General features: G+C 37.2%; 1 protein-coding gene across 1 annotated transcript; it reads left to right on the top strand.

Annotated features, from left to right (window-relative positions):
* The first annotated feature begins 11,910 nt into the window (after positions 1-11,910).
* LOC148025750 (epoxide hydrolase 2-like) lies at positions 11,911-14,440 on the top strand. Its single transcript, XM_087692985.1, has 5 exons — positions 11,911-12,146; positions 12,497-12,705; positions 13,104-13,277; positions 13,367-13,614; positions 13,999-14,440. Exons 1-5 carry the CDS (start codon positions 12,077-12,079, stop codon positions 14,249-14,251), a joined length of 954 nt encoding a protein of 317 aa, XP_087549111.1. The 5' UTR covers positions 11,911-12,076; the 3' UTR covers positions 14,252-14,440.
* Positions 14,441-15,305: the final 865 nt, after the last annotated feature.

Below are 15,305 nucleotides of genomic sequence, written 5' to 3'. Positions count from 1 at the left end.
TGCAGAATCTAGAATCACGATAAAAAATAATAACTTTTGGCAAACCATGGTTAGTGAAAATAGTTTTCAAAAACAATTGAGCAGCTTGAGATGCAGTTAACGTTTTCTTGCATATCGAAATCATATCATGATTAGCTTGAGTGTTAGGCAAACCAGTAATAAAATCCATTGAAATATGTTCCCATGGTCGTTCTGGAATTGGTAAAGGCATTAACAAACCATATTGCTTACCATGGTGTCGCTTAACTCTTTGACAAATTAAACATTCAGATACAAAGTTAGAAACATCAGATTCCATCTGTGGCCAGTAAAAATCTTCAACCAATGTACGTAAAGTGGCAATAATACCTCTACGGCCTTGATATGGGGGACAATGAATTTCGTGCAATACAAATTATCTAAATGGAACAGTTACAAATAACCTTTTCTCATAAAACATAAATCCATCAGCACAAGACAATGAATCAAGTGGAATCCAGTTATTTGTAACTAATTTATTCCAATCAGCTTGAAAACTGGGGACTTGATCATAGGTATCTTTCATAGGGATAAGGGAATCAAAAGATATCACAGAGATATTATGAATAGTTGGTTTCCTACTCAAGGCATCGGCAACAACATTTTCTTTTCCGGGTTGATATTGGATAAGTGGATGAAAATTTTGAATAAAAGCAGCCCATTTATTATGACGGTCAAAGATTTGTGGCTAACTAAGGAGATGTTTGATACTTTGTTGGTCAGTTTTGATCATGAATTCAAATCCCATTAAATAGTGTTTCCATTATCGTAAAGCTTGTACTACAACTAGTAATTCCTTATCATAGGTAGAATACTTGAGTTTAGATGGCTTAAATTTGCAGCTAGAGTAGGCTATGGGATGTGAATCTTGCATAAGGACAGCTCATATTCCAGATCCACTAGTGTCAGTGACTACTAGGAAGAATGGTCTATTAAAGTCAGGGAGTTGCAATACGAGAGCATGTGTTAAGGCATGTTTCAGTAAATCAAAAGACTTTTGTTGATTTTTAGACCAATGATACACAATACCTTTCTTTAATAATTTTGTTAAAGGTAATGCAATGAATGAAAATTTCCTCACAAATTTTCTATAAAAGCTATCAAGACCTAAGAAAGAATGTAATTCATGCACATTTTTAGGTACCGGCCAATTCAAAATTGCTTCTATCTTTTAAGTATTCAATGTGGGTTTGGAAAAATTCACTCTTTTTAGGATTAGCATATAATTGATTCTCCTTTAATAATTTGAAAACCAAGGATAATTGTTCATAATGCTCGTTCTCATTCTTATTGAAAACCAATATGTCATCAAAGAAAACAATGACACAATACTGATGCTTCAAAAATATATAATTCATCATACGACTGAATGTGGCTGGTGCATTAGTTAAACCAAAAGGCATAACAAGGAATTCATAATGTCCAAATTGAGTCCTAAATGCAGTTTTGAATATATCAGATGTGTCCTGTTGTACTTAATGGTATCCAGATTTAATATCTATTTTGCTAAATATTGCAGTCCCTTGTAGTTTTTCCATGAGGTTATCTACTCTAGGGATCGGATATCTATTCTTGACAGTGATCTTATTTAGGACATGATAATCAATGCACATCCTATAGGTGTTATTTTTCTTTTTAACTAATAGGACAGGTGCACCAAAAGGAGAACTACTGGGTCTAATGAGTCCTCGTGTTAACAATTCTTCAACTTGATTTTGAATTTCTTTTTGTTCAATTTGATTATGTCGATAAGGTGCTTTACATGGTGGTTGAGAACCTGGAATTAATTCTATTTTAGGATCTTCAGGACATGTAGGTGGTAAGTTAGCAGCAAAAAAATCTTTAAATTGTGAAAGAAAGGTGCATGCCTAAGATGCATCTGATTTTCCTTGACTTCAATTTCATTCACCCATATTAAGTAGAATTTGCTACCTTTTCTTAATGCACGCTTAGCCTGTGTATGACTAAGCAATGGAAAATTATCAAAAGTGTGCATACCATGTAATGTGATTTGTTTTTCATTGAAATGAATCTTCATTGAATGCATGGAATAATCTATATTGAGATTATATTGATGACGGCACAGCATTCCTAAGATAATGTCACTAGATTGCAAAGGCACAACTAAGAAATTTTTGCGCTCGACATAATCACCAATTTTAATTTCTAAGTCATGCACTTCTTGTGTTCCATTGTATCTAGTGCCTAAGAATGCAACCTTGATGCGATAATGAGTCGAAACAGTATGTAAATTCAATTCTTTAACCAATTTTGCAAAAATAAAATCGTATGTGCTCCCGTCACCATGTAAAACGGTCTTTTCTCTACCATACATAAGACATTTCATTGTTAATAAAGAATGGGGATTTGGCATACCTGGTAAAGTATCTAAAGTAGTACCAATATCGTCATCATTTTCTATGAAATCTGGCATTTCTTCATGGTCTTCATCTTCAGTCACTCCCAAGTAGTTGATGTGAACAGTTGGCTTTTTGGATTAACAATTCACCGCTAGATGTCCAGGTTGATGGCACTTATAGCAAACTATGGATTTGGCTTTAGAAACATTATTGGTAATAGCGAAAAGTTTAGGAATGTTGGAATTTGGCTGGAAAGATAGCTTAGGATTTGGATTTGTGTTTGTTGGTAAAGCAAGGGGTCGTGTCCAAGATTTACCGAATGAAGATGGAACAAAGCGGTTTTGATTGAATCTTCAAAAGTTAGAATTGAATTGCTTTGTATCGAAGTTCCCGTTATTTGAGAATTATTGTGGTCACTTCTCTCATCCTCGAATTTTGTCTTCAGCATCATGGGCTAAGGAAATCGCATCCTCGAGAGTCATTGGCTTGAACATGTTCACTTCCGCATAGAAGTGACCAAGTAAACTAGACACAAACTTGCACTTATGGGTCGCCTCAGGTACATCTTCGAGCATTCGAAGTTGCAATAAGGCATTATTGTGAAATAGGCTCGTGATCTCTTTGTTGCAGAAGATCCCACTGTTTGATTGCTTTTTCGTGGAATTGAGGTGGAAGAAAATTCTGCAAAAATTTCTTTTGAAAAGTCTCCCAAATAGTAGGACAATCAATGCTTTTGCGGACGACAATCCACCATAACGATGCTCTGTCCACTAAATGATTAGTAACACACTTGACTTTGTATTTTTCGGCATATTGTTCTTCATGGAAATAATCATCAAAATGATTTATAAAAGCGAGAACAGTCTTTCCATCGCGTAACCCATTAAAAGTACAAAATTTAAAATTTCTTTTACTTTATATTAGCTTCTTTCCGGATAGACTGTGCTTCAAGTGTTGCATCGATCGTGCGTCGTATAACATTTTCATGTTGCAATCTATCTTGATCGTCAGTAGATCGTTGAAGAATGGCCAATTGAGCTTGCAAAGTTTGGCGTGCTCTTTGTTCCTCTTGAAACTGCATCATAATTAGGTCCAATTTTTGCTCCATCGTTGGTTCCGGTAAATCACCTTCGGCCATAAAATCTTCTATATTTTGATCGGTCATCCTACAAAATTTCAAACGACCTCACACACTCGAAATCTTGTTAGTGGGATGAGCGTAGCTCAAAGTTGGGTTTACAAGGCTTGCTCTTTTTTTTTTTAAAATGGCTTTTAGTGATCTTTCTTCTTTGCGGATACGGAAGTTGCTAAAATCCTTCTTCGACGAATTCTTTGCTCATGAAGACTACGTATAGCAATCTACTTGCTAGAAATTATCTATGTCATAGCACGAGTGTGAATAGAGGCTTGCAGAGAAGTGTAAAATCGATTTGTGAGTATGGCAATAAGAACAGCCGCTAAGAAAGAGATTTAGAAAGGTAAGGTTTTTAAACTTTAATAAAACTTGGCCTTTGACTTAAGATTTGTAACTAAAAGCTTTAATTAATCATTTAACAATGCCCAGGTCAAGAGGATGTACTCATCATTTTTTATGCCGTGTAGGACGTGCTGCCGCCGCAATTTCTTGAATTGATAGGATTAAGCTTTTTAATAAGCTTATTAACCTTTGTACCCTCCAACTAATGAAAATTGACTTATCTTCTTCTCTAAGAAAAAAAGACTTAATGAAGGAGCTTGGGAAGTGGTCCTCCGCCATCAAAGACCGGTCCTTCACGATCCAACTGCACAGCACGGCGTTCTTCACTACGAGGAACACACTGGTATTGACGGATTGTTGCGAAGCTGACTGTAGAGCCCATTCGTTTCAGGAGCTTTGCCTTCGTGCGAGATGGTAAGCGATTGGAAGCCCTTGATCACAGCTTCGCTTTGATACCACTGGTGCACAAATCGGATGTTGTATGCGTATGTAACGAGCATCGGAAGGTCCCCAAGAATAAAGAACTCTACTTTAAGCTCAAAATTCAAGAGAATAGACTTGCAAGACATGAGGCAAAAAGACCAATTGGGTAGAACCTCCCCCCATACCTTGTGTGAGCTCTCCACAAAGCATGTATTTAATAATTTATTCATCTCCAAGCTCAAAAATAGCCCAATTTTACAATTAGCATGCTTTAGCTTATGTGTTTTCTTTTGTCCAAATAAAGAATAAAACGGTTGGGCAACCCAAGAGTCGGGCAGTGCCCAAATACAACATCCAATAATGAATATTTAAATTGTGCACCCATGAGCATACAAAATAATAAATATATGTCAAGTGTTTTAATAAATAAGCACGCCAAAATAAATATTAAAGCCACGCCTAAGACGCATGCCCATCAAAAATAAAAATTTCTTCTAAATAACTTGAATACACACTATCACCCAGTGCTTCCCAGCACCATTGTCGCCTGCTCTACACATCAACTGAAGCATTCACAATTGTTAGAAAATAATAAAATTAAACTAACAAAATTGAATACCTAGCAGTCTTCAGCTACAAAATAAATAAATAGGTTGGAACTCTGTCCTAACCTTAATTTAATATGAGTGCGCACTCTAAACTCATAAACGTCCATTAATTTAAATATGTATTTTGTGGAATCACCCGCTATGGAATCACCCACTTGCACATTAAATTAACGTGATGCCCGAAAAGGATAGGTATCCCCATCATCTTTTTGCACAAAGAATCCACCTTGTGTACGAACCCCGAAAAATAAATATAATTTTACGGAATCCACCGTGGAATATGCCTCCTGGCATCAACACCATAAACTTTGAGTAGCAGCCCCAAGGATCTATCCCACTTCATTTTTTAGATCACAAATGAGAGTTCCTCAATTGTGAATACTTTTGCCAAAATAAGCCCATGTTGTTTGGTAATTTCCCCTTTGATAGAGCCAAAATTTCCTCAATTGTGAATAACTTAGCCAAAATAAGTCTCCACTCTATGGTCATTTTCCCTTTAATAGGAACCAAAAATTCCTCTAACGCTTTTAGGTTGCAACCCCCATGATAGAGTATAAGTGCCTAACGAAGACCTCAACAATTCATCATCCTTAGTGTTAAATCAATCATCTTCATCCTTGAACAATGCTATCATTCATGTACTCTACTTAGTTTTCAAAGAGTTGGAAAATAAAAAAAGGGGTCATATCCATCAATTAGCCACTTTCCCTTCAATGGCACCTTGAGACTTTCAACTCTATATATTTCTTAAACTATATCTTGTAAGAACCACATATGAATATGCCCATTAAGAGAAACATAAGAAAAAAGGAAAAATTCCATTCTCCAAATCTAGAAGCACCAACCATATCTCTTCCTATGAGTAAACAATTATCTTTGCTATACTTATTTGCTAATCTTGTCAACTCAAAGATGAAAACTTCCAATCTAAGGAAGGGGTTAGCTTGCCTTTGACCTACATGCTCCCAAACTTACTTCACCTATTTATGGTCTTGGAGAAAGGAAGTATTGAAGAGATATGACAACATATCATGATTTGAAGATGAGGGAATAATCATTTTGAAGACCAATTCTAGGGGAGAATGATTAGAAGCCATGACACTTGGAATCATCCTCGCCTTGGTATGTAGGGCAAACCACCAACCTCATGGTTAACAATCCATGGGTTGCATTAGCTTGTAGTCGATGGTAAAAATAACAATGGGATTGTACATATTTTCTTTTGCTCTAACCAAGGTGATGATAGGTTCTTCATTGCCCTAATCCCTCCTTGCCCTCATTCTCCATCTTCTTTCTACTTCTACCTTTGTAGAGCAATCCCTCACATAGTGTCTAGAGAGGTAAGAAATGTGTTGAGTAAACCCTTTCTACACATACACACTATACAATCATATACAAGTAAAAAAAAGAAAGAATAAGGGTACCATTTATTTTGTCCCCACATAACTTTCATGTGATCTCTCTCTCAACCCTCTTGCACTCCATAGCTTCTACCTCACATCCACCATTGCTTCCCTCTCAAACAATTGGTATTAGAGCAGCATTTGATGCTCATGGGAGCTTGTACTTGGAGTAAGGAGCACAATAAGTGAAGCTTTGTTGCAAAGGTCAAGGATTTGAGCTTCTTCTTCCGCATTGATGCTTGTTTCTTGCACGTTAATGCTTGGCTGCCTACACATTGATAGAGGTACTATTCTCATTACCAAGATCTAGATCTAAGTCAAGAAGGTGTTTGAGCCATTGAGGCTCAATTTGGGATGGCAACATCCCATTTTGGTATTGATTTTGAACACCATTACTAGTTGGGATTAGAGAAAATTAGCTTGGTTTTGGATGGTTGAAAAAGGTTTTGATGTATGCAAGCACATGCTTGCTCACGCAAGGGAGCAGCTTGTCTCTTAGAAGTAGGGGGCCTACTTCTTGTTGCAAGTGAGGGTTTAAGCAAGGGGCTCAAGCTGGGGCCATAAGGTAGAGGCTCTACTTGGGTCTATCAAAACCAGATAAGAGAATAGATTGATTTTTCTATGATCTATATCTTGATCTATGAAGGACTTGGAGTCTCAAAATGAAGTTGCTTGATGACTAATGCCTCTCAAGAGCAAAAATAACCTCTATGAAGATTGGCAACAGTTCTTGCTGCCTTGTGGGATACCATTACTTCTAGAAGCAACTCTCTCCTCTTCTAAACCTTTCTACAAGTTTAAATTTAATAGTAGTTTACTCTAAGGCTCCTGAATTATGATTGGCTCATCAGCCCACCTCCTTGCCCTCCCCAAACCATAGTAATAGGCCGATTGACAAGCCTATGCTAGCTTATCCTCAACACCAATGCCATCGTGGGCTTATCCTAGTTTTTGTAGGTGCACACGAGTGCTCTCTCTCTCTCTCTCTCTCTCTCTCTCTCTCTCTCTCTCTCTCTCTCTCTCTCTCTCTCTCTCTCTCTCTCTCTCTCTCTCCCCCCCAATGAGTTCCTAGGTTGAGGGTTGCCAACGTGCTAGCTCTAGAATCGGTCAGCTTCTTCCTCCACCCCTCATCTCTGCCTCTCAATAATCTGCACCATCCGCCTCCAGCCAATTAGAGCTCCCTTCTCTACTTCAAGAAAATCAAGCATGTTTCCAATGGCTTCACTGCAACTATCTTCCTCTATCTTATATGTCTCATTTGGTAGCCTAGCCTTTGTGCACATATGAGGCATGCATGAGCTTGCTCTTGGCCTCGAAGCTAGCACAAGATACTTCATTTGCGTCAGGAGACACGAGTAGGGCCTCTCTAGCCTCATCAACAAGATTGCTCCCAAAGGGGTTTCTGGAATGCACCAAGGGGTAGGGTATAATCATCAATTGGACACCTCAGCTCAAGGTTCTCACCCACATGGTGTTGGGTGGGTTCATAAAAAATGCTAGATGGAACTCTACCTTGGACAACATCTACTCCGATATGCCCCTCATTGTCATGGCCAATGCCTTCGAAGAGTAGAAGACCACAATCTAGCTCATAGAGCATGTGTGGGGGATTGAGTTGTAGCTCAAACTGGAAGAGCCTAGATGCATGAGCCACACATGGTTGAAAGGTTGATGAGAGTGCTCTCATGGGAGGTTCACCACAAGTAACCAATCTTAATTAGAAATGATAGATTATTTTGATGCTTTTGTGAGGGCTTAATTAGAGAAAATTGAGTGGTTGCTTCATGTGTGCACACTTACATGCAAGCTTCTCCATCTCAACATTACATAACAAACTTTTATTAGTGCTTCTCGAGAGGCCTCAAAGGGGAGGGAGATATATATATATATATATATATGTATATGTATGTATATATGTATATATATATATATATATATATATATATATATATATATATATATATATATATATGTATATGTATGTATATATGTATATATATATATATATATATATATATATATATATATATATATATATATATATATATGTACATGTATGTATATATGTATATATATATGTACATATATATATATATGTATATATGTAATGTATATATATATACATATATACATATATATACATATATATATATATATGTACATATATATATATATATGTACATATATATATATATATATATATGCATCTATGCATATCATACAAGAGTGTTCCATATGTGCACTCCTCAAGAAGTCTAGCATGCTTACCTCTTCCATCACTCCTTTGCCATTCTCTTTTGGTCTTCAACCTCCACTCAAATTTTTGTGTTAACTACTCATGCAAAGGCTCCAAGTGCTGCCTTTTGTCCTCCTATCTCCTTTCTAGTCCATCTATTGTATTTGGATGTGTTATGGGATTTGTATTGAGGAATGTTAACAACCATAATTTGTTGATTTTTTTGCAAGGTAAAATGTCAACTATTGAGAAAAAGCATGAAATGATCAATTGAACTTTATAACTTTATTAAACAAATAGCATGAAGAACTATGAGAAAACACTAAAAAGACAATTGTTCTTTAGTGTCTACAAGTTTTTGTCATAATGAAGGATTTCACATGTTAAGGTGAGCATATCATGCTAGAAAATGCAAGAATTTGAGTCCCTAAATGGGAAACTTTATTTTGAAATATTTGAAGAAATATTGGTATTGTTTAGGAAGAAACAATAGGATTTTAGGCAATGTCCTACTCATAGCAATGATTTATGAAGATTATTGGAATTTTACTTCAAGTATCTTATTTCTACTATGAGAAGGCAATCATGTTTCCCTATAAAATAAGGCAGTGATTATTTACTCAAAGAAAAGTAGGCATTGGTTTTCAGCTAAAAGAAATACATCTGCAATATCGATATTGCTCCTAACTAGAACAACCTACGCATGATATCGATACTCTATAATGTCTAGAATTGAGCCAAAAAAATCCATGCATTATGCCAGCATTGTTGGTGCAACTAGAATACCCCAACCTCTCTTGCAATCTACTAGCAAGCACGAGCATGTCTTCTATTAGCTAATTGACTTTATTGCATTAGTGTCTTCCTTTCTAAAAGCTTACTTAATGCTTCATCAATCCCATGGAAGCATTTCCTAGCTTGCACATGTAAGAATTTCATGCAATGTTTGATTAATCCCATGGAAGATGAGATGTAGATGAGGCATTCAACATGGTCCATGTCTCTCTGTCACTCTTCAAAAGACCTTACGTTGGTGGTGTCACCTATCAAGTGCTTATGAGCAAAATACACTATGTAGAGAGAGTGAGGAAGACATTCATCATGTTATGGGCCATTGCTATTGTTTAAATGGCTTTAATTCTAAATGTTGATATGCTATAAGTTCAAATGTCCATTCAAACCCCATGAATATAGGTAGCACAAAATGTTTAACTTGGTGCGCTTCTTTGTTAGAGGATCCATGTAATCTTTTAGTGGTAACTATTTATTAACATGTTAAATACATTCTCAATTGCATCTATTTACAAGCAATTTAATTGAGAGAGTAGTTTTTTTAAAGTTTTGAATGCTAACTTGAATAATCAAATGCTAATTGATCCATGCCATCAAAGCTTGAGGTTTCCAAATATTTCCTTGAACTATTTATCCTTACTTGAACTTAAGTTTTTCATTTTGAGATATATTACAACATTTAAATTTTACATCTTCACAACATCAAAAAGTATTTTTAATATGTGAATATGTGAATCTTAGGGAAGAAGCATTAAAATCATGACAAGATAATGACATTTAATTGGAGGTTTTTGAAATCATGAGAGAGAGAGAGAGAGAGAGAGAGAGAGAGAGAGAGAGAGAGAGAGAGAGAGAGAGAGAGAGAGAGAGAGAGAGGCTTTCACATTGAAATTGTAGACTAGCTAGGCTACATGACTTGGGAATATAGTTATGTAGTCAGCTTGCTAATGACTACTCATAATATCCATTTTGGTTTTAAGTTGTACAATAGATACATTCAGGGATAGTACTCGTGTGGGTATCAAGCTTTGTTACAAAAGTTTTGTGTATGTGTATTTGTGTATGTGTTTGAGGAATAGAAAGATAATAATGAAACAAAAAGGATTTATAGAGTCATCATACATTAATGTAAGTAGGAGCTAGGCATGCAAATCATGGGCTAGGATAATACACATCATTGTAGTAGTATTGACAAACCATCCATAAGGTGCCACTAAAGTAAGAAGGGGCTTACAAGGGCTTTGAGAGAGAGAGAGAGAGAGAGAGAGAGAGAGAGAGAGAATGTGTGTGTGTGTGTGTGTGTGTGTTTTGTCTACTATAAGATTTTTGGATTGAGAGTACTCAAGCTCATGCCAAAAGATGGAGATTTTGAAGTTGGATTTAGTAAGCATGGTACATAGAGCTTGTGTGTGTGTGTGTGTGTGTGTGTGTGTGTGTGTGTGTTAGGAGGGGATGCAAGATTATAGTATTTGGGATGACACATCAATTAGAGTTTTAGGAGGGGATGCAAGATTACGGTATTTGAGATGACACTTCAAGGTTAGGATCTCTCTCTCTCTCTATCTCTCTCTCCCCCCCTCTCCCCCTAAAATCTCTCATTCACCTTGAAATCCTCTCTCTCTCTCTCTCTCTCTCTCTCTCTCTCTCTCTCTCTCTCTCTCTCTCTTTAAATGTCTTTCTAAAATAACCATGGAAAAAGAATTTGTATTGGCTCAAATAAAACTATTTAAATAGTATGCACTCCTTCAACATCTCATTTAGTATGTTCAATCTTTGAAGAATGATAAGCTTTCATTATATTTATGCAAGTTACATAGATACGTTGAATGTATAAAGATATATGTTGTCAATTCATACATGCATGATTGCATTTGAAGAATCTCAACAAATATTCTCCTCACATCAATGGGATATTCACTTCAGCTAATGGGGTGTATTGTTAATTGTGTGCAAAGCACGCTAGTATGCTTTTGTGAGCAAAGGGGAGCGAGCGTGAGATGGCACAGTTCCTTCTCTTTGCTCACAAAAATGCAAAGCAAACAAGGCAAAGCCTCATGAGCTTTGCAAGTAAGCAAAACTGCGCAACATAGAAGCCAGCTAGTCTAAATTACTAAGCAATGGTTCATCATAAAATAAAAGTTCAAGGGATAGTGCACGAGCACCTAAGTGATGTGTATATTAGAGAATCGTCTACTAGTGGAATTACCTATGTTCACAAGAGGGTCTATTGCACTCGAAAAGGACAAACGTCTCTGTCAACTTTCTACCCAAGGAAGAACCATCTAAGCAATTCATCCCCTTGAGATTGTGCCCTAGCAAATGTGCCTTGATGCGTAGAGCAGAACTATTTAAGGCAATCTTCCCTCTAGCAATAACTAATGCCGTCTCCAACAATAAAGCTAACAAAATAGATTCATTACTTTCATGAACAAGAAATTTCTTCTAAGGTTGAGAAAGACGTGGCTTGTCAAAATGAAATACAACTAGCAACTCTAAGAGTATTGATTTTGTTTTTCTTAATCAAAGTTTGTCAAACCCTTTTAAAGAATTTACAACAACTTGGAGACTTATATCATTGGCTACTTACTTAAGCCTCTTCAAACACTTCCAATCACCCCTACCTTTACTATCACTTCTTGGCAACTCCTCATCATCAAGTGTGCCCTTGGTTTTGTCTTTATATCACCAAGGTGTCTGCAAACTGAAAATAGGATAATTCCAGGTTTTTTTCGGGGGGCTGATTTATTTTGTACAGAGGCATGGACAGGATCAATCATCGATTTGTTGCTACCAATGGCATCAACATGCACATTGCAGAATTGGGCACAGGTCAAAATCCCTCTCAAGCTCTGCCATTAAAGCTTAAGCCGACTCTCAGAAGCAAGGAGGAGTGAAGCATCTTATCAGAATTCTTCAGAAAGGAACAAAAAATGCTTCGATCTGAAGCCTCCTGTCAGAAGTCTTGATCAGAACCCTTTGAAAAAGAACATAAATTGCTTCTATCTGAACCTTTCTTTGAGAAATTTTTATCAGAATCCTTTAACAAGGAACAACAATGGTTCTGTCTGAAGCTTTCTATCAGAAATTCTCTACAACAAAGCTTTTTATTCAGAAATCTCTGAGAAATGTCTGATCTGAAGTTCTCCAAAATGAGGTGGAAAATTGTGTTTCCTCTGCAGGTCCTGCTGTTCTCTTTCTACATGGTTTTCCAGAGATATGGTACTCCTGGAGGCATCAGATACTCGCCCTCGCTGATGCAGGTTTCCATGCAATTGCGCCTGACCTCCGGGGTTATGGCCTCACACAGAACACTGATCCTGCAAAGAATGATTGGTTGGATGCGGTTGATGATGTTCTGGGCCTCTTAGATGCCATTGGAGAAGACAAGGTAAGGATGGGTGTATTATGATTAATCTGGTTTAATGGGAAAGTGTCTAAAACTTCTTGTAAATTGACACGGACACACTTGGGATGTGCACCCTCAATGTCTATTAGAGATGCCTTGCATGTGTGTTTGGTGGAAGAAGAGACTCCGCCTCATGGCCTTAATGGCATCTACATCATCATGCTACCTGATTTGAGATTCATTTGGTCTTTTGAATTCAAGACGTAGTGTCCTGATACCTGTAGATATATCAGCTGAAATGAGAGTGATAAGCTGGAAGGTGGGAGTGCCACTCACAGAGCCCCTCACATTGAAATTCATCTTTCATGTTGGTAATCGGAAAATGCTGCTGTAAGATTCATGTCTGACCTCAAGGATGGTGATCATCTGTCTCAAAGCAGGTGTTTGTTGTTGCCAAAGACTGGGGGGCATTTGTGGCTTATTGTCTGGGATATGCACACCCAGAGCGCATAAATGGACTTGTGATTCTGGGAACACCTTTTATAAAACCTGCTACACTGACTGTACTCGCAACACAGAAGCTGCCTGCAGGGCATTATGTGAGCAGATGGGCGGTATGTGCAGTTGGAGTTCAGAAACTCATCATATCGTGGATTTCCAATCTAATGCCTTTTGCTTAATGGTTAAATTTATGACTCAACAGAAACCAGGCGTCCCAGAAGCTGATTTTGGTAGATTTGATGTGGCCACTGTCATCAGGAGGATCTATATTTTGTTCAGTAAAAGTGAGATGCCAATAGCATCTGAGAATGAGCAGACATTGGATTTGGTCAAGCCTCTTGATCCTTTGCCTGAGTGGATGACAGAAGATGATCTCAAGGTTTATGCAGAGCTCTACGAGAAGTCCACCTTCAAGTACCCCATGCAAGTCCCGTATAGGTGCTGGCAGAGGTATGAATAAGGAAAAAGACCTAATTCATTGGCTTTCCCTGGGTATGCAGAGTTTTTGTCATGTGCCATATGTTTGGGATAAAGCTTACAAACCAATATATCAGCTTAACTGTCACCTTTTAATTCCTTTGAGAAAAGGCAATAGCAGGCACTGCTGATGCATTAGCCACATCAAGGTAGGTCAAAATTGCAATGTATTCACATGTGCCTGATTGGTACTGTCACAGGTGCTTATGACAGGTTGCCAGGTTTTTTATAATAAACCACAATTTAACACCATGTAGCATGCTACTTGAACCTTTTGTTTGTTAAGGAGCATGATAAATATTTCCCAAATGAAAAGATTAAATGATCCTGTATACATTCGGTATTTGAGCTTTGCAGCATCTTGGATAAACTTGGGAGTAGACAAGATTTCATCATTCCAGCTCCCTTGCTCCTTGTGATTGGAAATCATGATTATGGCACTGCAAGAAGAGGGTCCTCCTTGGTTGATCCAAGCCTTTTACCTCAATTGAAAACAGTCTACATTGAGGAAGGCACACATTTCATGCAGGAGCAGTTCCCAGAGCAAGTGAATGACCTTATTGTAAGCTTTTTAACCTCCTTACTCATGCCACAGGATGGACAGCTGTAATGTAACAGAGTGACCAACTGTACGCCCAGCTTTGTATTCTGACAACGGCGGCTGGAGAGAGCTTCAAGCCATTGAAGGTTGTTTTGCAGCTTTGGGAGAAAGCAGCAGACTTGGGATGTGCTTCTGTTCAAGTAGTTTGTGTTTTGCCATCTTGAACATTCGCTCAATCAGATCAATTGCTTTCATTAACTTTTCTTGCCTCTTGCTTTTTGCAATCTGGGATCTCTCTAATTGCATAGCTTTTCACAGAAACTAAAGCTTTCATCATCAACCTGTTCTTTCTAGTGAGTTTGGTTCAGAAAAGGTCATCTAGATTAGACAATATGATTTTCATCTTCATGCAATGGATTTCAAGTGGTGAACCTTCCAACTTTTCTGATTTCAACCCCTGAACTGTTGCTAGAAAAGCTTCAAATGTACTTGTTTATGTCACATCTCTAGTTGAACTTGCTAATGTGGATATAATGACTCTCGTGGTGCATCCTTGGTGGTCAAGTGCTAACATGTTAGAGCCATGTTCACCATGATAACAAGCATAGTCACATTAAGTTGGACAATTGATCTTAAGTTTGATGAGCTTATGACAAAACTCTAGAAACTCTTGCCAACACAATATTAGTGAGTTTTGGAATCTCCCAATTTTTATTTTTTGAATACTAAAAATGTGGCACTCGAATAACATGTCTATAAGTTTCTCAAAACCATTTGATGTAACCTATCATTGGAAAGAGCTTCAAAAATGGAAACTATTGAGCTATAGAGTGCTTGATTAGGAGTTATAGTGTTCAAATTATGACAAATCCAAATATTTGACCACATGTCCTAAACTTATGGAAAATTTCCATATTCCCCAAGTTGGTTTAAATCATAAAGTGTTATCTTTCATTTATGTTCAAAAGACCTTTCAATTGATTTGAGCTTTTGGAAAGACATTTTGTACTTTGTGCATATAGGCGGTTGTCACTTGAATGCAAAAGTATTACTTTTCAAAACTTGAAGTCAATGTCTTTTTTGTTCTTTTATTTAAATGTTGTAAATTGTCTATGTACATAAA

This window comes from Lygodium microphyllum, chromosome 14, assembly GCF_053477565.2.
Source record: "Lygodium microphyllum isolate KBCC chromosome 14, Lygodium_microphyllum_v1.1.10, whole genome shotgun sequence".
In the NCBI taxonomy this organism is placed as follows: Eukaryota; Viridiplantae; Streptophyta; class Polypodiopsida; order Schizaeales; family Lygodiaceae; genus Lygodium; species Lygodium microphyllum.
This window is presented reverse-complemented; position numbering and strand designations above follow the sequence as displayed.